The following is a 25,981-nucleotide window of genomic DNA, read 5'->3' on the forward strand; positions in this document are numbered from 1 at the left end:
TACCCAACTTTGAAAGTAAATAAAAAAAAAAACATTTTCGATCCACCCTATTGCCGGATGAACTACGAAAGCTTTCGGACTGAATAGCAGCGTTCGTCCGTTAGTCACTGCAACAGGTTTGCCAGACTTCGTAATGACAAGAAGTAACGATACGGGTTAATCTTTTTATTTAATTTGCATCATGAAATCGAAAAATGTGTTAATACTTATGTTTTTAATATGAATTACGTTTAGGCCTTGAAAGTCTTAATGTTGGACAAAAAGAAAGTTAAAACAACAAAATTTTCGTGCAATGGACACTAATCATCATCTCCCCGTCCGCTGTAATATATTCTACTCAAAGTCACACTACCTTTTTCTCCAGAAGAAAAGCACTGTCAATTCATATCTTTAAAAGATTGCTGAATTTATCTACGGTTTAATACATGTGACGCGACCTGATTATATTTGCCAACGTTATAATCACAGGGATTACTGTACATGTTCATAGTGGCTATCGTAACGATGGAAAAGGAATGAAGACTTAGGAAATGGCTAGATTATAATCCATACTGTGCAGAGAATAAAATTCCGTTAACTTATTAGCGAAACAAATTCCGGGAAAAGTAACTTAACATATCCATCTTGAATTTTCCGTACACTACTTTTAATACTTATATATAAACGCAACCCCAGAACAGGCAGCGAAATTCGAGATGACGCCGAGATCTAACAGGCTCTGAGGATGGTGTGAAGAAGCACCGAAACAGCTGTAAGCCACAGTTGCTTATGTAATTTAACACGAGTAAGTTTACCAATCAACCAATCATTTAACTGAACATATTTTGGGCTCAATCTATTTGGCCAACAATATGGAAAAATAATTCAAATAAAACAACATAAAAGTACATGTTTATTCATTTGAGCTTGGTGAGAAAGCAGATAATTAAGACACTATTCGCTTAGTAATACAAGAAAAGTGGATAATTAATTATTCGCGCGAATTCGAAATGAGGCACTAGAACAAGTGAACAGCTTCAAATACTTGGAATGTATTGTAAGTAGTAACATGAGCTGCTGCCAGGAAGTCAAATGAAGGATAGCAAAGACAAAGGAAGCTTTTAATAGAAAAAAAAGAGCATCTTCTGCGTATCTCTGGGAAAAGAACTAAGGAGGAGACTAGTGAAGTGCTTTGTGTAAAAATATGTTGTATTGTATGGGGCAGAAACATGGACAATACGACGAAGTGAAGGGAAACGAAATTAGAAGTGTGGATATGAAGAAGAATGGACCGTGTGAAATGGACAGAAAAAAATAAGAAATGAAGCCGTGCTTGAAAGAACGGATGAAGAAGGTATAATGCTCAAACTGATCAGAAAGAGAAAAATAAATTGACTAGGTCACTGGCTAAGAAGAAACTGCTTACTGTAGGATGCACTAGAAGGAATGGTGAGCGGGAAAAATGTTCGGGACAGAAGATATCAGATGATTAGACAACATTGAGATATATATGGATCATATGCGGATACTAATAGGAAGGTGGAAGAGACGGAAAATTGGAGAATGCTGAGTTTGCAGTGAAGGACTTGCCCTTCGACATGAAATTGTGAATGAATGAATGAAACTCAGACCATATAAATAATAAAAATTAATGTTTCAATAATAGCCAATTCCAGTGGAGTTGACGCCTCTAAATTTTGCAGACATGAAACAGTTTACTGTCCTTATAAATCTACATGTGGCCGATTCTAGGATTATCCTTTCCCAATTCTTCATCTACCATCGCTTTGTAATCGGACATGAGAAAACTTAATAATCACCATGCAACTAAAAATTCAATCAGAAAGCAAGCATCGTTTAAAACACGGCTAACTAGGTAATTAGACTGAATGCCTACAAAATATGGACCTATAGAGATCTTATGCTATTACGTCACATGATTTCCGATTCCTCACAAAAATAACCTTTTAGATAATGATGATATTTCCTGCAATAAAGAGTTTTGATTAAACTATGTCCCTTTTCCAAAATTAAAGATCACAGAACATATATTTTCTACTTGTTTCTCCATTCCTCTGTGCCTTTCAGACGTCAGGTTCCATTTTTAAAATTAAATATACGTTAGAGAACTACACAATGCTTGACTCCCAATAAGTGTGGTTATCATTAAGCAGAACCAGAGCAAAGACAACTCGGAACAATCACAACATAGGGAACACACACTAGTTCCGTGGTAAGAAAACACTGATCTACCATCGTCAAGATAACAATTTTGTTCTTTTTCATATTTCTTTTTTGATGTATTTATTACGTTAACAAAAATGATCACAAGATACTAATTTACTGAAAATCTTGGCTACATTATTTTGGGAATTTTCTAACGTAATGAGATAGATTAGACTTAAAGCAGTTTATATTTTAATCAGGCTATCTCACTTAATAAAGTAACGGTCCCGCAGCACTGAATTCGTTACGCGTTTCGCTCGCGGCTGATTTATTAAAATGCTGCCGGTCCGCCATTAATATTTTATTCGTCATAAAGGTTATATTTTCAGCTGCCATCCATTATCATTGATGCTGATTAAAACTGAAACTTTAATGAAAGTTGTTGATAGGCAATTTTCCCGAACTGAGAGACCGTAAGTTGAGAGTGCAGCTAATCATCAGGATGCCGCTTTCACCGTTTTAAACATTCCACGGAGTTCACCCTCCGACAAGAGTAAGACATTTCTTGCTTCCCTCAGTCCCCATAATTCTCCGTGGTCCCAGCCTTGCAGTCCTCAGCCAGCTTGGCTCCACATTTAAATGCGTAAATACATGAAAACAGATTTTCGGTTTGTCTAATCGACATGTGGTCATGAAACTATGCTCCGCGACATATTACCGTTTCAATTATTTTGCAACAATTCCAGGAAACAAATTGTGTTCTGAGGGATTAACTCACTTGTAGTTAAATGGGAAGAAATTTAAAGAATGTTACCATTTCCATTAATTAAGAGCATTTTTACGCTTGCATATACAGTGAAACCTGCCTTTGCGGTCACTTCATTTGAACGGCCACCTGGCCAAAAGGCCAATTTTCTTTGGAACCAATTGGATTTTCCATAAGGACAATACAAATTCTCTCTTTATTTAGCGGCCACCTCATGCGCAGGCCAGCGGCCGGGGTCTATTTGGATTGGAACCTGACTATAACAGCCACTGTCCAACAAGAAATCTTTTCACGGATACTGTTTGACCTGTTTTTTCGATGGTTAGAGGACAGGAAGCAACATCACGAGGACAATACAACAGTACACCCTCCATATCTTGGGGTTAGTTGGTTACTGTTTTATGACTCTTTTGTCACTTTCCACTTCGACCCTGCACAGCTATAAATTCTTACTCGTTTTTAAAGGATTGAAACACGGACGTTTTCTATCGAAAATGTCACACTATGCTTCAGGTCAGTAGTTAACCATTCGAATTTTTTCTCCTCTTTCTATCTTTCTCTACTTGGACCAGCTTTTACGAACTTTTCTTCTATTCATTCAGTTGATTCAGAACTGTGAAGTTAGTTTGAAAGAGAAATCATGTCTAACAATAAATCTAGAATGGTGTTAAGTTTAGAGGTGAGACGAAAAATGATTGAAGGAAGTGAAAAGGGAACATCTGCGAGAGAAATTGCAGAAATATTCAAATGTGGGAGGACACAAACGGTATAATTAAGAATAAAGATGAAATATAAAAAGAATTGGTGAAAAATATTCCAAAAAAAGAAGAGAGAATCTATGTTTAGTAATGTGAATGATTTCGTTTACGAATGATTCAAGTGTGCGAGGGCGAAGAAATTGCCAGTAAGTGGGCCTATGATTCAAGAGAAAGCTCTTGAAATTGCTAATGAACTCAATGTAAGCAATTTTGTTGCTAGTAATGGGAGGTTAGAGTAGAGTGCTTTAGAAAACGGCATAACATTGCATTTCGTTCTGTGTCTGGTGAAGGAAGTGACATTGCAACCAATGTTATTGAAGAATAGAAAAAATAGACTGCCTTCAATTCTTGCGGAATATGAACTCAGAGACATTTACAATGTTGGGGGTGAAGTTGTTCTGCCAACAGTAAAGCTTGGATGACATCATCATTGTTTGAGAATTAGCTATGCGATTTCAATTCCAAGATTAAACGACAAAATCGCAATGTGATCCGTGAAATTGGTGTTTCCTCCCCCAAATACATCACACCTCCAGCCCCTTGATTAAGGTATTATCCAGTCATTTAAACTGAGGTACCGCAAGCGAATTTTCAAAAAGGCTAATTGCAAGAATTGGAAGAGGCTGGCATTAATATTCACGACTGTTGTACGCGCACAGTACTAAACAGTCAATGAAATTCAGTATTTTCATAAAAAACCACAACCTTAATCAAGCGGCCACCTGATAAAACGGCCATTTTACAAGGCAACTTCAGATGGCCGCTCTAGACAGGTTTCACTGTATGTGTTATTTTGAGTGTCGAAGACAACACATGCGTAACAAAAGTGATCTTTAATCTTCCAGAGGCCAGTAAAATATGTTTATATCAATTGCTTTAACCGTCGGTTCTTACCCGCCTCGAGAGAGAGAGAGAGCCACAAAGTAGCGCTTCCGAATGGCGCTGCTTGTGTGGCTCAAACACGCCACCGCTTTGTGAGAATAGTAGTAACAATAATAGTAGGGCAGTAGCAGTAGTATTTTATTTAGCAACACATTCAAATGCAGAGGTTATCCAGTGCTGAAATTCAACGCGGAAAAAGAAAACAGCTGACAAATGTTTCCTGGAGCGCTCTATCCGAAACAGGTTTCATTTACGTGCAGTAAATCTTCCACAAAGAATCCACAGCTTTACTTTCCTATCCGCAGAAGTCATTCTAATGATTTTATCACCGTTAAAATTAATCGCCCTTGGTCGGGTTTGAAACCTCTAAACCTAGGACCCAGGTCAGCTTGTGCGAAGAACTCCAATGATTTATTATCCGAAGCCTGCAGTGCTGCTCATGGCGAAGATTGACAACCAAAAGACGCAGAAGCTCGATTGTGCTTCACTTCTGAATGCCACCATTTAAACTAATGTTTTGGTAGTGGTGACTATACTGGGAAGCGCTACCAGGTAAGGGTGTATGTAAAAGTTTTCATTTCTCTCGTAAAAACTTCTGTAAAAAATTTTATGATCCTTTCACACACCATCACTCAGTGGCAACCGCTACCAAGACGCTGCTTTATGAGAAGATGATTGTTACGGTGTATGAAAAATCATAAAAATAAATCTTCTTGAAAACAGATTGCCATAGATTTGGTCCTAATGATGACAGCCTTATGAAATTATTGTGCCGATTAAGGGAACCTTTGACTTTTGGATTAACTTAGAATAGTTGTTATCTACTGCATTGTAAGCTAGAAATTAATTTTGGTTTCATTCTCTCCGAAAGTTACTTTTTTTTTTTAAACTAATAAAATTATGGTTATGAAATTTTCTGGGCCTCTAGTTTGCATAGTTTCGAAAATTGAAATTTAACCTCAATGTATCCCGCAGAAAAAACGTAATACTCCACTCTTTTATGCGTTGCTTTATTGTGACCCAAACTGCTACCAAAGGCCGTGCTTTTATTTATAATGTAATCGATACCGGTATTTTACAAACAACTTTAAACTCTGAAAATATTAGAATAGGAACTATGATTATATTACATTTTTTTTTTCAAAATGTCTTCAGAAATAACCTCCGTAAAGGACGGTAAATCCTTGTGAATCACCCTGTATAATGTGAAAATAGTACGCATAAGTGTTCTCATTCATTATATATTGGTGCATTAAACAATTTATGTAATTAGAACATTATCTGCTAAAAATATATTTTATTAATTGGTAAAATGTGAACGTTCATTGCAAAAAGGTCATTGATTTTGAAAATGTGTTTTATGCCAAACAAAAATTGTTAAATGAAAAATATATAATGCAATATTTTCCTCGATAACGCTTTAATCATTGACAGTTGTATGAGAATTAAAAATTAGGTAGTTTATGCTGTAGGTAGTTTTTTCTTTCTCCTGTAAAATTTCAGTTTCTTGACTCATGACCTTTTTGAAATCACCGATTCAATTGTTAATATGCCAGAGACAATGATGATATTATTATTATTATTATTATTATTATTATTATTATTATTATTATTATTATTATTATACACTCTTATTCTTATAATATAAATTGCGGAGTCCCGCAGGGATCTACTTTAGGACCTCTCCTATTTATTATATTCATAGATGATATATGTAAAAGAATAAGTTCTGACTGTTTATTATTTGCAGACGATTTAAAAATTTTTCGTACAATCAAAAGTAGTACTGACTGTCAATCACTTCAATGTGACATTAATTCAGTCGCTAAATGGTCGGAAGACAATGGTATGAAAATTAACGTATCCAAAACTAACGTAATAACCTTTTCTAGAAAAACTTCTTCACTGAAATTTAATTATTATCTAAATAATGTACTAATTAACAGAACGGATTGCGTAAAAGATTTGGGAATATTCTTTGACAGTAAATTGTATTTTCATAGTCACGTTGATTACATTTACAATCACGCAATCAGAATGCTAGGAATAATACGGTCAATAACTTTTTCTTTTTCCACGCCCGATTCTCTTTTAATGCTATACTATACATTGGTGCGATCGAAACTCGAATATGCATCTGTAGTTTGGAACTCGATTACAACTACGGACTCGGCTAAATTAGAAAATATACAAAGAAAATTTATATCCTTATGTTCATTCAGATTTCTGCCCATTAATTCCGGGTATAGTTATGAGAGAAAATGTGAATATTTTAATTGTCAAAATCTATATGCTAGACGCCATGAGCTAGATTATCTGTTCTTTTGTAAAGTCCTCAAAGGTGATATATCCTGTGACTCTTTCTTAAACAATATTACCTTACGTATTCCAACAAAAGATATGAGAGCCCACAAACTTTTCTATATTAGAAATTCGAAATTTCTTTCACCAGTCTCCAGATGCATTAAAAATGCCAACATGCATGGCTGCGAATTCGATCCCTTCAATGTATAGACTTTGTTTGCTCTTGGCAACGATTTATCATTTATGTATTATTTTAGGCATTATACTCAATTAACATTGTCTCATAGTATTCTTAGTTATCCATTCATCGTCATTATTGTAATTAATTGTAATTATATTTATGTGTAATAATTATTTTTGTTTTATGTTTTTTGTTATATTTGTGCTGAACTGTAATTGGCCACTGGCTGTTGTACAGCACATTAAATAAATAAATAAATAAAATAAAATTATTATTATTATTATTATTATTATTATTATTATTATTATTATTATGGTTGTGATGCGCTTACCTGTTGTGGTCATTCCTTGGTAAAGGAAATCCATCGAGCGTCCACTTGATATTTGGGGTGGGATTGCCGGATGCCACACACTTGAGTGATACCTCAGGACCTGGTTGGATGGTTTGTTCGATGAATCTATAAACCAGCTGCGGTGGAGTGTCTGGAATGTGAGCAGTCACGTGTTCTCATTATCAGGAACAAAAGTTTTAAACGATATTTCAGCTTAAACATTTGCTCTCAAGCACACAGTACATCTCACTTGACAATATGTGTCAGAGGAAGAACAATTGTTTGTATACATCTGAATTCTGATTAGTGTAATACGTAGCTAATCAGCGATGTATACAATGGCGAGGGAAAGGAACTGGCCAGACTACCCAATTATCTCCTGGCCTAGGTGCCTCATGTGTGATGCCTTGTTGGTGTCACTTGTGGGGTCCAAACCTGTCTTAGGACAGTTGACTAAACAACAACAACTACCACTGCTCGCGCAAACCTTGAGGCTGTATGACAGTCGAAACTTCATCATCTCTTTTAATGCACATATTTTTTCTCGGAATTGCCTGTGTAAGCTTACATTCATTCTACAATTAATATTATTTATTCGGTGTATGGTTTGAAGTGAATAGTTGCCGATTCTGATGAAGCCGGCATGTGTGAATACACATATTAAAAGTCTGATATTCTAATTTGTTAACCATACTTTATAGGACATTCAGTAAAATTTCATAACAAAATTGGAAGAGTCTTTACACTTCGAAACTGACGAAATGTGCTGAAAAAATTGTGAGAAAACAGCTTCGAAAATTTGCATGGAACGGAAGTTGAAGGAAGCAGTCATTTGTATATTGCGTATTTTTTATGCTTTCGAGCGCCGCAGAGCCGTCATTTAGCTCCAAGACTATGTCCCTTAGTATCAACTTCTTTTCTGCTGACAATACCATATCATCAGCAAATCTTATGCACATCATTCTTCCTTCTCATACTATCACCCCTCCCAGATTATCAAACAAGTGCTTTCTATACTACATTCCTTAAACAACATTCGAAAATTCCTCCCGCTATCACTCAAGAAAATACTAGTGGAAACACTAGTAATGCCCCACTTCGATTATTGTGATTCTCTACTGACTGACCTCAATGTCAACCAGTCGCAAAGATTACAACGTGTTCATAATTCTTGTGTTCGCTTCGTCTGCGATGTCCGTCGCGCTGACCACATTACCCCATCTTTCCAAACTCTAAACTGGCTACGGCTTAACGAACTTAGAAATTTTCATTCTCTTGTTCTCCTTTTCCAAGTCCTTCACACCTCTACACCTACCTACCTTGCCTCCCGTTTCAGTTACCTGTCATCATAGCATAACCTCTTCACACGCACGCAAAATAGCCGCATACTAGCCATACCAACACATAAGACATCATCGTATTCATCATCATACACAATCTCGCTTTCGCGCTTGTGGAATACCCTACCCAGTGACATCAGAGGCTGTCGGAATTTAGTAGCGTTCAAAAGCAAACTTATTAAGCATTTTCTTACTGCGTAGAGTAGGTTTAATTTTTACTTAGTTAATAAAAAAAATTCTCTCTTCTTAATTTTTACAATGAACTGTCTAGCTTTTGTTAGTCTGTTAATCTTTTAGTACTTTGATTTTTATTGTATTTGTAAATTCAATATTAATTGTAATTATAATTGTAATTGTAGTCTTAATATTGTAGTTGTAATCCCCTGGTAGAAGGGAAGAGAAGGCCTGATGGCCTTATCTCTACCAGGTTAAATAAATAAATAAATAAATAAATAAATAAATAAATAAATAAATAAATAAATAAATAAATAAATAAATAAATAAATAAATAAGCAAGCAAGCAAGCAAGAAAGCAAACAAACAAACAAGGAAGTAAGCAAGCAAGCAAGCAAGCAAGCAAAACAAACAAACAAACAAACAAACAAAGAAATAAATAAATAAATAAATAAATAAATAAATAAATAAATAAATAAATAAATAAATAAATAAATAAATAAATAAATAAATAAATAAATAAATAAATAAATAAATAAATAAATAAATAAATAAATAAATAAATAAATAAATAAATAAATAAATAAATAAATAAATAAATAAATAAATAAATAAATAAATAAATAAATAAATATTCTGAAAACAGGAGACTGTGCGTAGCTCCGAAACTTTGGATGTAACTACATGTACGTATGTCACGGAGCAAATATCACAAAATCGCCCACCAGGTTAGAGGCGGTAGCCTTTTTGCCTGCTTATCGGAGCTGCGCTCGAGGGTTCGTTGAGTTACCTCTTGGGCTGAACACCTGGATGGGTTTTCTGCGAGGTTTTCCCGAATTGTAAGGCCAAAGTTAGGTCATTGCATAGCCAATCCTCGGCATCATCTCTCCAAACATCTGTCACCAATTCTATCTACGCTAAATTTATTTATTTATTTATGTGTTTATTTACTTCCTTATTTATTTATTTATTTAATATGTATAACTTATTTAACAATACATTGTCAACATAAAACGTTAAATTAAAGTACTCCGAAAGACCAGTTCCGCCATAACAAATGAAATTTTCTGATGAACCATAGCTCTCATTGCCATCATTATCATCATCATCATCATCATCATCATCATCATCATCATCATCATCATCATACTGGTCAATGTGAGTCAGATTTTAAGTAATAATAAGCATGCATATTTAGGTTAAACTTATGTTTTGATTTTAACGAATAATTAAATGGCTTGAAATGGTAGATTTTTATTTATTTTATTGGCTTATTTTACGACGCTGTATCAACATCCAGGTTATTTAGCGTCTGAATGATATGAAGGTGATAATGCCGGTGAAATGAGTCCGGGGTCCAGCACCGAAAGTTACCCAGCATTTGCTCGTATTGGGTTGAGGGAAAACCCCGGAAAAAACCTCAACCAGGTAACTTGCCCCGACCGGGATTCGAACCCGGGCCATCTGGTTTCGTTACTCCACAGGTGTGGACTGAAATGGTAGAAATAAATTTTTCTTCATAAAAAGTATTTCATATAGCTTAAATTACAACAAATTAGTAAGACAGCACGTTTAGACTCAAAGTACAAGAATAATTTTGGCCACCTAAATCTGCCAAATACCCCATTGTGCGACGTATGCTCTTTGTAACGCATACACTGACTGTTATCTCTGGATTTTACCGATGCAAGAGATAAAAATATTGGACGGAGCATACACAAAACAACGCTGTGCATCAGTGTGACGTTGGGGGGCGTAAGGGATGTAGAAGAAGTGTAATAAATTCTTGGCTGTCAGTGGCTGGAGTTCAGCCGAGGAGTCTGAGGATTTCCAAGCAGAAGATTCGTCAGACATATCTGTTGCCTTTCTTCCACAATGATATTACGAATTTGGATACAGTAACGGCATGACGAATGGAACGATACTGTAGATACCAGGCATAATTTTATCTATATACGATAAGCTCCTGTAAATCTTGAGTTCTCAAAGTAAAATCCATTTCACTTTGCTTATGAATAATGACGTACGTAAGAAATAATGAAGCATACAAAATATGTGTCATTAAGATAACGCATACCTCTCCATTATACGTTTTATGCGTCTGGCACATCCAGTTCTCCATCATGTTTCCAATAACTTCCTGTTTCTAATTTTCTGTTCATTGTACGTTTTATAAGAGATACGGAAACGAATTTATTTCTCTTCCGTTATTTTCGCTACAAACTGCTGTATTATCTTCCGAAAGTATGTCATTTCTCTCAATTATTTTTGCTATTATATCGATATGATTTGGTACTAATAAGATTAATAATAAAATTAATCTATCAGAATTCTCTAAATCATCCTTCTTTCACTCTGAAATTATCATGCAAATTATCTCTATTATTATTATTATTACTACTACTACCGTAATTAATTTTATTATCATCATCTTCATGCGCTTCTTAAGAATCCCACCTTGTGTTTGAATGTTAGCATACAAATTATGTAGACTATATTGTGAATTATGTTATTCTCTTTCCACTGTTTTTAAGGTTCTGATCATGGTATTAGAATTTTAAACTTTGGTTTGGGAACAACATAGATATTTTTGGCTCCACACCTGTGAAGTAACGGTCAGCGCGTCTGGCCGCGAAACCAGGTGGCCCGGGTTCGAATCCCGGTGGGGACAAGTTACCTGGTTGAGGTTTTTTCCGGGGTTTTCCCTCAACCCAATACGAGCAAATGCTGGGTAACTTTCGGTGCTGGACCCCGGACTCATTTCACCGGCATTATCACCTTCATTTCATTCAGACGCTAAATAACCTAGATGTTGATACAGCGTCGTAAAATAACCCAATAAAATAAAATAAAATACATATTTTCGTGAATTATGTATAATTTGTGTAATAATTATCTTATTTTATCAAAGTGGAGCTGTGTCCGAACACGTGTTTTGCTCTTTCGGAGTTCTTTAATTTAAAGTTTTAGGTTGACTATTACACTCTTACTACGTCATACTACTTTTTACCAATAAAACGGTACGAAAGGGCGTATTTCAACCAATCATGGCTGCTTATCGCACAATTTTATCGCGTCCCTAGCATTTGTTTAATTTTATCGCGTCCCTAGCATTTGTTTAATTTTATCGCGTCCCTAGCATTTGTTTCTTTGTTTGCCAACATTTGAAACTGCGCTGGTCTGGACGTCAAAAATATATATAAAATTACAAAACACTCCAGTCGATGCACAGCAGTTTCAAATATGACTCGCATTGGCATTCAAGAACAAGAATTAATAAAAATCACTGATCATACCTATGCATCTTCTGAAATCCGATTTACTAATAAATGAAGAGCACCATTCGGAAATCCTGAATAAGTTGAATACACCATGTAGGCCTAAATCAACGAGTTCCAATTCTATTATGCACACGTCCAATATAACATCAATTGAACCACCAACCACATTCAAATTTGAAAATTGTACATTCAATAATTATTCCTTTTAAAATTATTCATTCGGAAATTCTGAATAAGTTGAATACACCATGTAGGCCTAAATCAACGAGTTCCACTTCTATTACGCACACGTCCAATATAACATCAATTGAACCACCAATCACATTCAAATTTGAAAATTGTACATTCAATAATTATTCCTTTTAGAATTATTCATGTTTATTTTTTATGTCATCGTCGTTAATTAAAACTTTTCTAACACTTGTGTATATTAGTTAGGTTATGTTATAGCTTCTGCTCTGAGAGGATAAAAAGAATTTCTGCTATATGATATTATGGATAGTCACGTATCAGAGATTGTTTAATATTAAGATTTATTGAATAGTAATCATTACAGTGTCTGTATAAAGACACTACTGCCATCTAGCATGCATCTAGCGTAATATTTGTAATGTTGAGATGGTACAATAATACATTTGAAGACAGTTGTATTTTCGTAAGTCAATTAATATTTTATTGTATTGGAGTACTTCGTTACTTCTAATCTTTATATACTTTCTTCTAATCTTGTAATAGTCAATTAAATCCCACTCGAGTTTTGATTTTCTCTAGATAAATCAAAACGTCTAGTGAGATTACTGTTGACAATTTATTGTTAAATAAGTTATAGATAATAAATAAATAAATAAATAAATAAATAAATAAATGAATGAATGAATAAATGAATAAATAAATAAACAAAAAAAATAAAAAGTAAATAAATAAATAAATAAATAAATAAATAAATAAATTTAGCGTTGATAGAATTGGTGACAGTGAGATGTTTGGAGAGATGATGCCGAGGATTGGATATGTAATGACCTAACTTTGGCCTTACAATTCGGGAAAACCTCGCAGAAAACCCACCCAGGTGTTCAGCCCAAGAGGTAACTCAACGAACCCTCGAGCGCAGCTCCGATAAGCAGACAAACAGCTACCGCCTCTAACCTGGTGGGCGATTTGCTCCGTGACATACGTACATGTAGTTACATCCAAAGTTTCGGAGCTACGCACCGTCTCCTGTTTTCAGAATATGGGAGGGGTGATAGTAATGAGAAAGAAGAATGAAGTGCATAAGATTTGCTGACGATATTGTATTGACAGCAGAAGAGAAGTTGATACTAAGGGATATGGTCTTGGAGCTAAATGGTAGCTGTGAGCAGTATGGGATGAAGATAAATTCAAACAAGACGAAGACCATGGTTATCGAAAAAAATTAAGAAGATAAACGTGCGAATTCTGAGGCAGTAGAGCAAGTGGACAGCTTCAAAATACTTGGGGTGTACTATAAACAGTAACTTGAGCTGCATCTCCACCTATGGGGTAACGGCTAGCGCGTCTGGCGTCCATATTTCTAAAATATGGAAGCTTAGTGCTTTTCTAGGTACATCAAAGATACTGCAATTATTTTCTAGACCATGTACTTAAAATTTGTACGAGGAGACAGATTTTGAAAATATGCCCCAATTTTTTTTTATAAAAAGGGCGTAGTAACTCAGAAAATATCTGAGTGACACGCATGAAAATTTGTAGCATATATATATATATATATATATATATATATATATATATATATATATATATCATATGTGAAATATGTGTGCCAAAAATGAACCAACTAGCTAAAAAACTACAGAAGTTAGAAATTTCACCCATCTCCTCCCTTAATCAAGAATTATCTGCCGTTATTTCTTGAGTCAGACACACTTTGCAGAAAAATTAAATGTAGTTCTATAGTATTTTTATCTTATTATTTTATGAAGTTCTGTAATGCAATAAATTGTAAAACTGTGCTACTTTAATCAAGAATTTTCTGCGTGTTGGACCAGAAAATACATTTTTTTTAAGTGACTAAATAGCCAACGAACTTAAATTTCAAACTAGTACTGTTTCATCTTAACCAGCGTAGACTGGCTTTCATGAATGCAAGTCACCGTACAATAAGAGCACACAAGCAGGCTTTCTCGGGTCTGGACTTATAAAACCCGGTCTGAATGGGCCAGTTTTAACTCTTAACTTGCTTTGTAGCTGCACCGAAACCCAAGCCTGACGACAGGCAGTTACGAGCGTGAGTCTTGTCTGATTTGCCGGTGTCTAGTGGATATCTTGCCTCGTCTATGTCGCAAAGGGTGCTATTCATAGACATTTCGCAGCACGCGCTGCGAGCGTACTAAGCTAGTCCCGGCTATCGACTGGTTACTTGTACAGAATTCAAATCATATCCTATCGCTAACACTGGTTTATGAATACGAAAAACGCTGATCATCCACCGGAAACCCGCGCTAAAGATGTCTATGAATACGGCTCATAGTGTCCATTGCTCTAACTACCAAGTCTTCTGTTGCTAGGCTTCGAGTATACATTGCAATGAAGTTGCTCAAACTTAGCTGGGAAATTTATATGACCTGGCAGATGGAATTCGCCAAGTAAAGCAAAGAGACGAGAAGAAATTCTAAACACAAATGAAAATGGGAATAATTATAAAGGTTGAAGAGGCTGAATGTTACTGACAGACAAGCGGCAACTAATTACGCAAGTTTCTTTCTCCCCCTGATATTTTAAAGGGTGTTATGTATACATTATACTGCATTGTTTTATACTCTGTTCTATTTTGTTGTATTGCTTTCAATTCCATTCTAATGTTTTGTATTATACGGAGGATGCAGCAAATGCCGTCCAAGAACAGAACTGCTGGAAATAGAATGTAATAGTAATATGCGTTACAAGAGCGGTATGTTGAAGTTTTCATGTTCGAGGAAAAGTTTGAAAAAGCGAAACGTAGTTGAGTTTTTTTTAATTTCCGAGAATTGAAAGAAAACATACCGCTCGTGTATCGTACATTATTTTGTGCGAAGATCGTTTATTACATACCTGAAAGAGGAATTTATAATTAGTCGCAATGAAATCTCCATCTTGATTTCTGTTCAATTACGGCAAATTTGCAAAACAAAAATATCTATCTTCAACATTGTTGCTTTAAAGTGTTTTCTGTATTTACTATACTCCAGCAGGCCGTGATATACGTCTGTCTTTTTTTTCCCCCAGTCTATGATGAGTCTGGAATCTTGTTGATTTTTTCACGGCTTCCTTAATGTTAATTGCATCACGAATGCAGTAACTTTAGTGGAGTTGTAGAGTTTACTCAATTTTTGCAAATATTTAAAAACAATAATTAACAGTGCAATTTAGGTGAAATTGCAGTGGTAAGTTTCAAATTTATAATTATTACTATATTGAACGTCTCTAAAAATAATATGTTAAAAGCCTAAAGCAGTAAAATGAATGTCGCGCTTAAGCGGTAAGAAGAGGGCAATTGTTATGTGTGTTAGGTTGGGAATACTGAATGTGGAATTTTAGACTTTCCGCGGATTGGTTTTGTGCGGAAAACAAGCAAATACGCACGATCTCGCACAAAATCAATTTATTTAAATGAAAACATTATTTTTTTTTTGGTATTTCGAGGAACGAACCCCGGACGGATCCTTACTCCCCACGGGTTTTCGTGCCACGCATTATATTATTATTATTATTATTATTATTATTATTATTATTATTATATAACTGATATGTTGAGATGTACAGTATGCTATAATTTATTATACAGGGTGTAACAAAAAGGTATGTCAAAACTTCAGGGAAATATTTCTCACATATAGATGATGAAACGCTTTACTTTCGTGTTAGAGCACATTTCCTACAACTTTGCGTACATATCATGGGAAACACACAGGAACATACCACATGAAACTTTGCGTTACAAGAAGTGTTCAAAATGTTCTCCATTAACACGGATACATGCATCAACCCGTCGTCGCAGTGAATCCCGGAGTCGCTGATGTATCCCTGGAGAACGTATTGTTTCGCAGTCTTCCATAATACGGGCGCGAATACATTCTACATATTGCATCGGGGTTTCATACACAAAAGTTTTCAAATGCTCCCATAAGTAAAAGTCTAGTGGGTTTAGGTCCGGAGAGCGTGGAGGCCAAGGAATTGATCCACCTCTCCCTATCCGTTTGTCACGGAACCTTTCATTTAGCAACCGAGTAGTCAAGGAATGAAGTGAGTCGCACGACATTTGTACGTACAGTTTCCCATCAACACTAGTGGTGAACCTAAGAATTACGTCACTACCTCACTACCACTTATCAGACGTAAACATTACTGCAGTCAGATTACAAACTGTTTGTAAATAAAGTGTTTCCGGACCCATGTTTATATAACACATTTTCATCCTCTACACGTGATAAATATTTCCCTAAAGTAAATAGGCTTTATTTGCTTTAAATGCTTGTTATAATCTGCACTTTCAATAAAACTAAAATTGAAAAAGTTCTAGGCAATGTGTCATGTCATGTCATGTCATATCATAGATCACATATCGTACCATATATTATATATTATATAACATATATTTATCATACCATACATATTATATCGTGCATAGGCGTATGTAATGAATTATAATGCGGTGTACGTATCATATTATCAATTATATCATAGTATTTTAGTTTAAATCGCTTATTTAACAACACTCTATCAACTAAGCTGTTACATATCGTCCATGGAATCAGTGTTAGCAAGATTATAATTTGAGTAGGTGAATCTGAGGACTTGTTATGGGATTACTTGATATTCACCTTAAAGTTGGGGAGTGCTACAGATGAACCTAACCAGGTAAATAATCCAACCGAGATTCGAACCCATATCCGTTCGCAGTTGCTGATCAAGTTAGCCCCTAGACCACGCCAATGGCATCATATTGTTCCATTACTTTCTGCACATGTGGGGAAAGAAATAAACGTCAGTGTCATGGCTGATTCGGAATCCTCAAAGCAGTGACATAGCAAAAGTCTTGATCTTGAATTACTACAGTAAAAACATAACGGTGATGTCACCTAATTGTAGTTTTATTCATATTTCCGGTCAGTGTGATTGGCATTGTACTAGAATTGCAAAGTGGCACAGAACGAATCAAATGATATATTGCTCCATTTATTATGCATGTGTTATTTGGAACTTCTGTGATGAAATGTGAAATATGTTTTGTGATTGAACAGCAGATATGTTGCACAAATTCAGCTAAATAATTCATTTTGATCGAAAATGTGTAACCAACAGGTGGTTCCCATACCTCCTTGTGCGTGAGTAATGACAGAATCTGTGTTTACGTAATTTGTTGCATCAGGAGTATTATGACTGTAACTTTCAATAAATGAATACAGTTCGGTTAACTAAGAACTGGACTTTCGCAACATTATGCCTGGTGGACTTCGACGAGTCAGAGTTCGGCAAAACCCTTAGGCCCAATTGTATAAAACTCCCTGACTAAAGATCAACTTTGATCGAAGATCGGAAAGTGAACCGAGTTCAGACACTTCTTCTATTGTATAAAACTTTTCTGCGATCAAATTACCTTGGTTCAAATGTAATCTAAGTTCACGTGAAAAGGACTTGGCAACATCGCATAAACAGGTGACATATGTGATGCGCGGACCAAGTTGTACAGGTTTGTTCAGTGTTGCCAATCCAGCGACTTTAACTCTTTTTCAACAACAATTTCTTTTAACTTTTATATTGCTTAAATAGGGCTTTAGCGACCATTTTAGCACCCCATAGTGACGAAATTTAATCTTTCTTTGTTGATAATGAGAAATTTAGCGATTTTACAACTACTTCTTGGCGACTCTCCGTACACTCTGTTCGAGACATTGGTTTGTTTTGTTCAATGTAAATAATGGCGGACAATAAGAAGAAGGTTGACTGTTCTCCAAATTGTTATAATGTTATGGTGTTTGATATTGCTAAACACAATAAAGCTTTATAAAACGACAATTTTCGTTTAGTAATACAGTTAATTGAAAATTTATGAATGTACCTATCATATCCATTAATAATTAATGGTTGTTAGAAACATAATATAATTGTAGGTTATGTTATTTGATACTGCTGAACACGAGAGAGCCTTATAAAATATAAGATTGTTTGTGTATTAAGGCAAGAAATTGAAAAAAAAAAAAATATATATATAAATTTACCTACCATACCTATTAATAATAATAATAATAATAGTGATAATAATAATAATAATGATAATAATAATAATAATAATAATAATAATAATAATAATGGATATTTTACTTGCACAATCTGTCACTCGTATATTTCAAACAGAAAAGATATAACTGAACTTGGATCATCTAACTTAATCGGAGAAATTTCTTCAGTCAAAGTTGACTTTAGTTTGAGACAAATTAATCTCAGATTAGACTTTATACAACACAAAATTCCAAGTTCTGCTAGAACAAGGATCAATTTAACCTCTGATCTAAGATTAAATGGTTTATACAATCGGGCCTTAATGCGGCAAAAAAACACTTGTGATACCACCCGTAATACTCAAGGGGGGAAACCTAAAAGACATGGTAAGAATAATACAAATCGATATGAAATACTTGAATGTAAAGACAATGACTGGAAGAAAACAATGGCTATACCGTGACAACTTTAAGTAAAATCTCTTAAAATACGCCAAATTATGGTCTCTTCTCTCTTCCTTCGGACACTAATTCGCTTATTTTTTTTTTTCACAACAGTAGTATTGCAGGCATATAGACAACCGCAAATATTTTCTCTTACAATGGAAGTACCCCAGCTCGAACGGCTAAAACCGACTGGAAACGCGTTTAAAATATAATGTTGTACCTGTTCGAATAGCTATCAATGCCATTCATCTGTAAAACTACGTGTGCGGCCGCTATCGCCATTTGAAAGCTAGCGTACTAGCCTCACTACGACGTAGCTGTACAGAGAGTACGAGCGAGACCATTGCGGTGTTCAATAGTGAAGTGCACGTACTAACGGCAGACATGAGTAGGCTGAAGTCAATTAATCCTGTGAACATTGTTTACCTGCTGCGCGAAAAGGTACGTCGAACTTACATACCGGATAATGAGGATGTAATTGGAGTGAGGATGCGCCGTTTGCATGCATGCTACGTGACATTATAATGCAAAAATACTACCGGGAATTATCAGAAGTAGATACCGACATATTGGATAGGAATAGTGATTGTGAGTCTGATGGCGGAGAAGAAACAGCACATGGGTATGGGAGTTCCAACAGTTCTGGAACGTCCTCTCCAGCAAATAAAGGCACTGCAAGTCAAAGTGAATACTTACTTTTACTCCAAAATGTGACCTCCGCGATCTCCAGGTTTCAATCCGGCCGACTTTTGGTTGTGGGGTTACCTTAAAGAACGAGTTTTCCTGACACATCCAACAACCCTACTGCAACTGAAAGACGCCATCTCGCAAGAAATTGCCAATATTCCAAGACATTATCTGCAAAATGCTGTACATGGTGTCGCAGAAAGAAAGCTGTACGTTGAACAAGAGAACGGCAGACATCTTCCCAATGTTTTGTAAACCCCGTTGTTTGTCCAACACGGTGATGTTTTTGTTTTTTCCCTATCCCATATTATAATATTTATAGCGGTTTAATGCTTGAACTGACTTTTGAAATACCCTATACTCGTATATTATTTAAAGCAAATGTCGTGTAGCTTATTGGCACATAATACCTCATTCATGTATTTTGTGGATCTCCTTGTCATAACTGTCTGTTACATGGTGTTGTTTCTTCAGCGATTTGTGCTTCTCTAGTCATTAGATTCGTTATTCTTCAATCATTGATTGTACACGACTGCGGAGTTTTACAGATAAACAACCTTGATGGGTGGTAGAACAAGCACAGCTCTGTATTTTAAACGCATTTACACTCGGTTTTAGCCGTTGGAGCTGGGGTACTTCCCTTGTTAGTATCTTTAGGTCCAACGAGCTGTTGAGTTCTCAGTCGCGCACACAAGGTCAAGAATGTTGTGGGAAGGTGTGATGGGTGATTCCGCCAGCTGTCGACAGCCCATTTCGGTGGCGTGCGGATGTATTGGTCGCGAGTTGTGTTCATTTTGCCATCATTTGTGAGTGTGTGTTTGGCGAATAAAGAAAGTAAAATGGCTTTCACTCTAGCACGGAGAATTCTTATTGTGGCAAATTTGGTGAGAGAGAAAGGTTCCAAGGCTTTAGACTAGGAGTTCCTTCGCAATCGTACACTTATAAACTTCTTCGTAAGTGGAGATCTACGGGATCTGTGTGCAATATAAGAGAAGGAATGTAGTTATACGTTATATTACATTGTAATTTTATTTCTTTTAATGGGACACGAAATTGCCTAACTTGACAAGCGATGAAAGAGTAATGGAACGGAGAAAAATTCTCTCCGGCGCCGGGATTTGAACCCGGGTTTTCAGCTCTACGTGCTGATCCTTTATCCACTAAGTCACACCGGATACCCACCCCTGCGTCGGACAGAATCGTTTCAGTTTTAAGTTCCAACTCTTGGGTTCCCTCTAGTGGCCGCCCTCTGCACTACGTCTGCGTGATTTAAGACGGCGCTTATTCCGTCGGATCCCGGCCAACTAGTCACTCATAACGAGTGCACCTCAGCACATGTATGGACTTCAGTCCTGCGTTCATAGACCTCTATGACGTAGTGCAGAGGGCGGCCACTAGAGGGAACCAAGAGTTGGAACTTAAAACTGAGACGATTCTGTCCGACACCGGGGTGGGTATCCGGTGTGGCTTAGTGGTTAAAGCATCAGCACGTAGAGCTGAAAAGCCCGGGTTCAAATCCCGGCGCCGGAGAGAATTTTTCTCCGTTCCATTACTCTTTCATCGTATGATGACTCAGAATATCTGCATGAAAATATCATATGTACTTCGGTACATTAAAATAATATAACTTGACAAGGTTAAATTATTCTTAAATAAGGAACTATTTCTATATAAAAAAACTGAAGCTAGATAGCTAAACTTTTTCTAGCTCATGGATAAATATCTTGACTTTATGTAGAAACAGTAATTTTTCTTTAATTTATTTCCTTATTAAGAAAAAATTTTCACATTCATATATTTTTCCAAAGATTTTCAGTGTTTATCCCCCTATAAAATCTACAAAATTTAAAAAAAAAAAAAAAAAAAAACATTGCTTCAGTACATGTAAAAATTGAAATAATTCCCGAAAATTTCAGCTTTCTAGATTAAATAAAATCTGAGAAATGGTTCGTTTTGTATGGAAAAAATTAAACTTATAGCAAATAACCGTTAAAATAAAGCGTTTATGGATTTACTGTACTATGACTCTCGTCAGAAGAGCGGAAAGTTAACATGGATACACAATAATTTTAGTAGGCCTATAATCATATGTAATACACCATTTTAAAGAGGAAAAGTAAAAGAACAAATAGAAAAGTAAAAACTAATTAATTTTCTACCCAAGAAATATAAATTTATGAAGAATGAACGTTAAAATTAAAATTTGTACACCCCTTCATAGAAAATCGAAAATTGAAATGAATACAATTTAGTGTAAACATATGTGATACACAATTTTAAAGAAGGAAGACCAAGTAATATATTAGGAAAATAAAAATACATCTAAATTTTCATCCACTATACAGGGACATCATTTTATTTTTACTAACATTTTTAATATTAACCTGGCTATACCTTTGGATCAACGCCATTTGCTACCCCCTTCCACGACTGGAGTTCGATGATACTGGCGTAATATACAAACAAAACACTTTACTAAGAATAGGATGGAAGAAAAGTATTTCATCCATTTACGTAAACTAGGAAATATCGCACTTTTGAGTTTGATCATTTTCATTAGGTTTTTGTTTAATCAAAATACAGTACAGTATTAACAATGAGTGTTTTTACTCACGAACTGAGCTGTCCATGTGGACGTATTCATTATGCAGTGTATATTATACTGTCTACAGCACATTAGCGTACAATATAGAGAATAAAGTTAAATTGAAAAATAATCATAATATGGATATTTAAATACATTTTTGAAAATGGTGGCCGTTCATTTCGATACAGGCTTCAGTTCTAATGTGCATATTATCGCGCTATAGACTATTGTACCTAATCCCAATTATCAGTTTCGTCCTTCGTACTAGTAACTCATGTTGAAATAATTCTGTACCTACTCTAAAAAAGAGTACCTTACGTACTCTAAATTCAATCTTCATTTCCACCCGATCCGAAAAGATAAAATTACTCAGACATACTATCTACTGTCCATCCAACTGGTTATGTCGTAGGGTCGTAAAAAGGGAGGAAATCACGTGACAGTTAATTACTTAACGAGGCCCTTTTATTTAAGTTATTTTAAACAATTGTATTGGCATAATATTACGTAGACGTCCAATTCCTAACAGAAATTAATGTTCTCACAAAAGAGCTAAGACGACAGCCAAGCCACTAGCTGGCGAATAAAAGCTGGTGGAGAAACCGTAATACGACGTAGGCAAATGGACGACAGTACTGTGCGAAAATGATTCAATATTGCTCTTTCGTCAATGGAAAATGCGAACATATTTTTGGAACGTACTGTTTACTATGACCGTAAGGCGGTCTTGGATCTGTGTGGAGGACGGTTGAACTTCATTAGTAGAAGGGGTGGGAGTGAAGTGTATTAAAATAATCAGGTGCAATAAAAATTGAAGTAAAAATAAAATGCTGTCCCTGTACAACTTTTCGTTCCCCCTTAAATGCTGTCATAATTGATTGTATTGCTATGTTAATCAGGTATAACATACAATTAGAAAGTCGGGTTCTGATATTTATACAGGGACATCACTTTATTTTTACCAACATTTTTAACATTAACCTAGCTATACTCGGAAACACTGTTGCCGCCTTCCATTACAGGAGTTTGATGTTACTAGTGCAATATGTAAACAAATCATTTTACTAGTTATATGAGGAGAGAAAAGTAGTGTATCCATTTATGTTACAGGGAAATACGATATTAGGATTTTCAGTTTGATCATTACTTTTACGGTATTTTATCAAAATACAGTAGAGTAGTAACATTTTTTTCACAAACTCAACTCTTCAGGCGATTTTATTCATTATATAATGGGTACTTTATTCAGCATATTACCGTACTTTCGGTAACTAATCTTCACTTCTGCTCAGTCCATACAGATAAAGTTATTCAGTCATGCTACACATCGTACCTGTGCGAAATAAGCAGGGGCTAGTATTTACGGAGATCGCGAAAATCACGACATAATTATACAATAGATTTTTACTAATCTTTACGAATTAAGTGATTCTGATTAATAATATGCGCATAAAACAATCACGACAAATCGCCAAATAGAGTTTAATAGCGAAATATGAACACATTCGCGAATTATTATTATTGTGTCGTTTTATAGCAATTTTCATATTCTGAGTTCTTTTTTCGGACATTTTTTTTCATTTGAATTTGTTGCACATTCAAGTAGGCTATAATAAATGGTATTCCAGGTGTTCTGATTACATTAGTGAACTCAAAAGACGGAGAATTCAAGATTTCACTAATAATTTCAAAATATTACTTTGAGGGCTGCAAGTTTCAATCAGTCTCAATCCAACAAATATTGTCTATTCGCCATAAAGCACCTTTATCAGAATTTTTAATTATTTGGAAAGTAATATTCATTGTGAGGTAATACTCCAATTTCAAAATAATTGTATTTTCCAAAATGTCCATTAATATCCAACAAGAGTACAAATGAATCTCCAACAATCTCCGCCGACACCAATATTAAAAAACACAAATGATAAATTTAATGTCCATAAAAACCTGCTCCTGGAAATAAGATTCAATAATATAGGCTCTTCCTTCTATGGAAAACGCAACCATATTTCTGAAACACACTATACTCTGTACGTTTACTTCACTGCTAGCAGACTTCGAATGCAACAGCGGCCGTAAGTTTGTGTGGCTGACGGGAGCAAGGACATTAGTGAAAGGAGTGGTAGTCAAGTATATTCAGAAACGCAGGTACAATAAAAATGCAAGTAAAAATAAAGTGATATCCCGGTAGAACTCCAATAATAAAATAATTTTTTTTCATTTTAGACCAAACACTAAGCCTCTGGGAGGGCTGCAACGTCTAGCCATGACAGATGATTCTGTTTTTAGACAATTACATCTGCTGCCAATATTGTGCTTTGATCCACTTCAAACGTTGATCAGTGTAATACATTCTTGCATTATGTGTTTATGAATCAGATAACACGTGTTATGCCAAGGGAGCTGAGCTTTCGAGTTAATCTGTGCGATGCGGCATTAACAAGGGATTTTGTTTTAACCACACATCGCATAAAGAGTTGTACTCTTGTACCAGCAATTAAAAAAAAGAGTAGTATGATACTGCATCCCCGGATTGCACTAGGATCGTCCGTTCCAAAACAAAGTTATTGTTAACAGCGAATAAATGATATATATAGACTTTAATATAGGCTATAAATTTCGTAATCCCCCGCAACACACATCAGCTCTACATGGTCTGTTATCTGCACGATGGGCCATACCGTGTAGTGTGTTATGACAAATTGACCTTTATTAACCGTATCGGTACTATTGCAGAGGCATAAAACGGGACCTGGGCTAGTGGGATCGATATTAGTGGTGTTCAGCACACACAAGTCCTTCTCGGTGTAATAATATCACGATCTCGGATTTCAGTGCCAGCGTACTATATATCTGAATAATTTCAAGGGAAAAATTGTTCCGGGGCCGGGTATCTTTCCCGGGATCTCTGGTTGAACGTACCAGCGCTCTCCCAACTGAGCTACCCGGGAACTCCACCCGACACCGTCTCAACTTTTCCCTTTATATCCAGACAACTCACGTGGGCTGACGAAACGCCAGAGACCCACATCGAGTGCACACAAACTCTGTGTGACTTGGAATTGTGGTTTTCTGTTAACGTACACAGTGACGTAAATTATTATGCAAATCTGGTCTTTCAGGTGAAGCTTCCTGTAAAGCAGATTTGAATAATTTCAAGGGAAAAATTGTTCCGGGGCCGGGAATCGATCCCGGGATCTCTGGTTGAACGTACCAGCGCACTCCCAACTGAGCTACCCGGGAACTCCACCCGACACCGTCTCATAATATATACGTCACTGTGTACGTTAACAGAAAACCACAATTCCAAGTCACACAGAGTTTGTGTGCACTCGATGTGGGTCTCTGGCGTTTCGTCAGCCCACGTGAGTTGTGTGGATATGAAGGGAAAAGTTGAGACGGTGTCGGGTGGAGTTCCCGGGTAGCTCAGTTGGGAGAGTGCTGGTACGTTCAACCAGAGATCCCGGGACCGATACCCGGCCCCGGAACAATTTTTCCCTCGAAATTATTCAAATCTGCTTTACAGGAAGCTTCACCTGAAAGATTTGCATACTATATATCTAATTAATAACAAAAAAATTCTTCTGTACAATTTGACTGTAGTTCATTCAGGAATAAGAATCACATGCTACAGTCCAGCGGTGGCGAAAATGTAATCGTGCGCCGAGCCACTGTGTAAGCTGCAACGTGCATAGCACCTATGGAGGGAGGCGGACCCCGAAGGGGAAGTGAAGCAACTGTCTGACTTATTAACGGATTTTCATTTTCCTTGCGTCAAGAACTTTAAAAATAGGCTTAAGGACTTTACTAATAGACGGTAATTATACACAGTATGTAAAGGATGTAAATGATATTTTGTTAT

The 25,981-nt window shown here is 35.8% G+C and overlaps 1 protein-coding gene across 1 annotated transcript in view; it reads right to left on the bottom strand.

Annotated features, from left to right (window-relative positions):
- LOC138707451 (cell adhesion molecule Dscam2-like) overlaps window positions 1-25,981 on the bottom strand; it is a 1,157,632-nt gene that overhangs the window by 98,591 nt on the left and 1,033,060 nt on the right. Inside the window, exon 7 of the mRNA XM_069836919.1 lies at window positions 7,368-7,518. Coding sequence (XP_069693020.1) covers window positions 7,368-7,518 — 151 coding nt within the window. The remainder of the gene's footprint in view (window positions 1-7,367; window positions 7,519-25,981) is intronic.

This window comes from Periplaneta americana, chromosome 10, assembly GCF_040183065.1.
Source record: "Periplaneta americana isolate PAMFEO1 chromosome 10, P.americana_PAMFEO1_priV1, whole genome shotgun sequence".
NCBI classification, from domain to species: Eukaryota; Metazoa; Arthropoda; class Insecta; order Blattodea; family Blattidae; genus Periplaneta; species Periplaneta americana.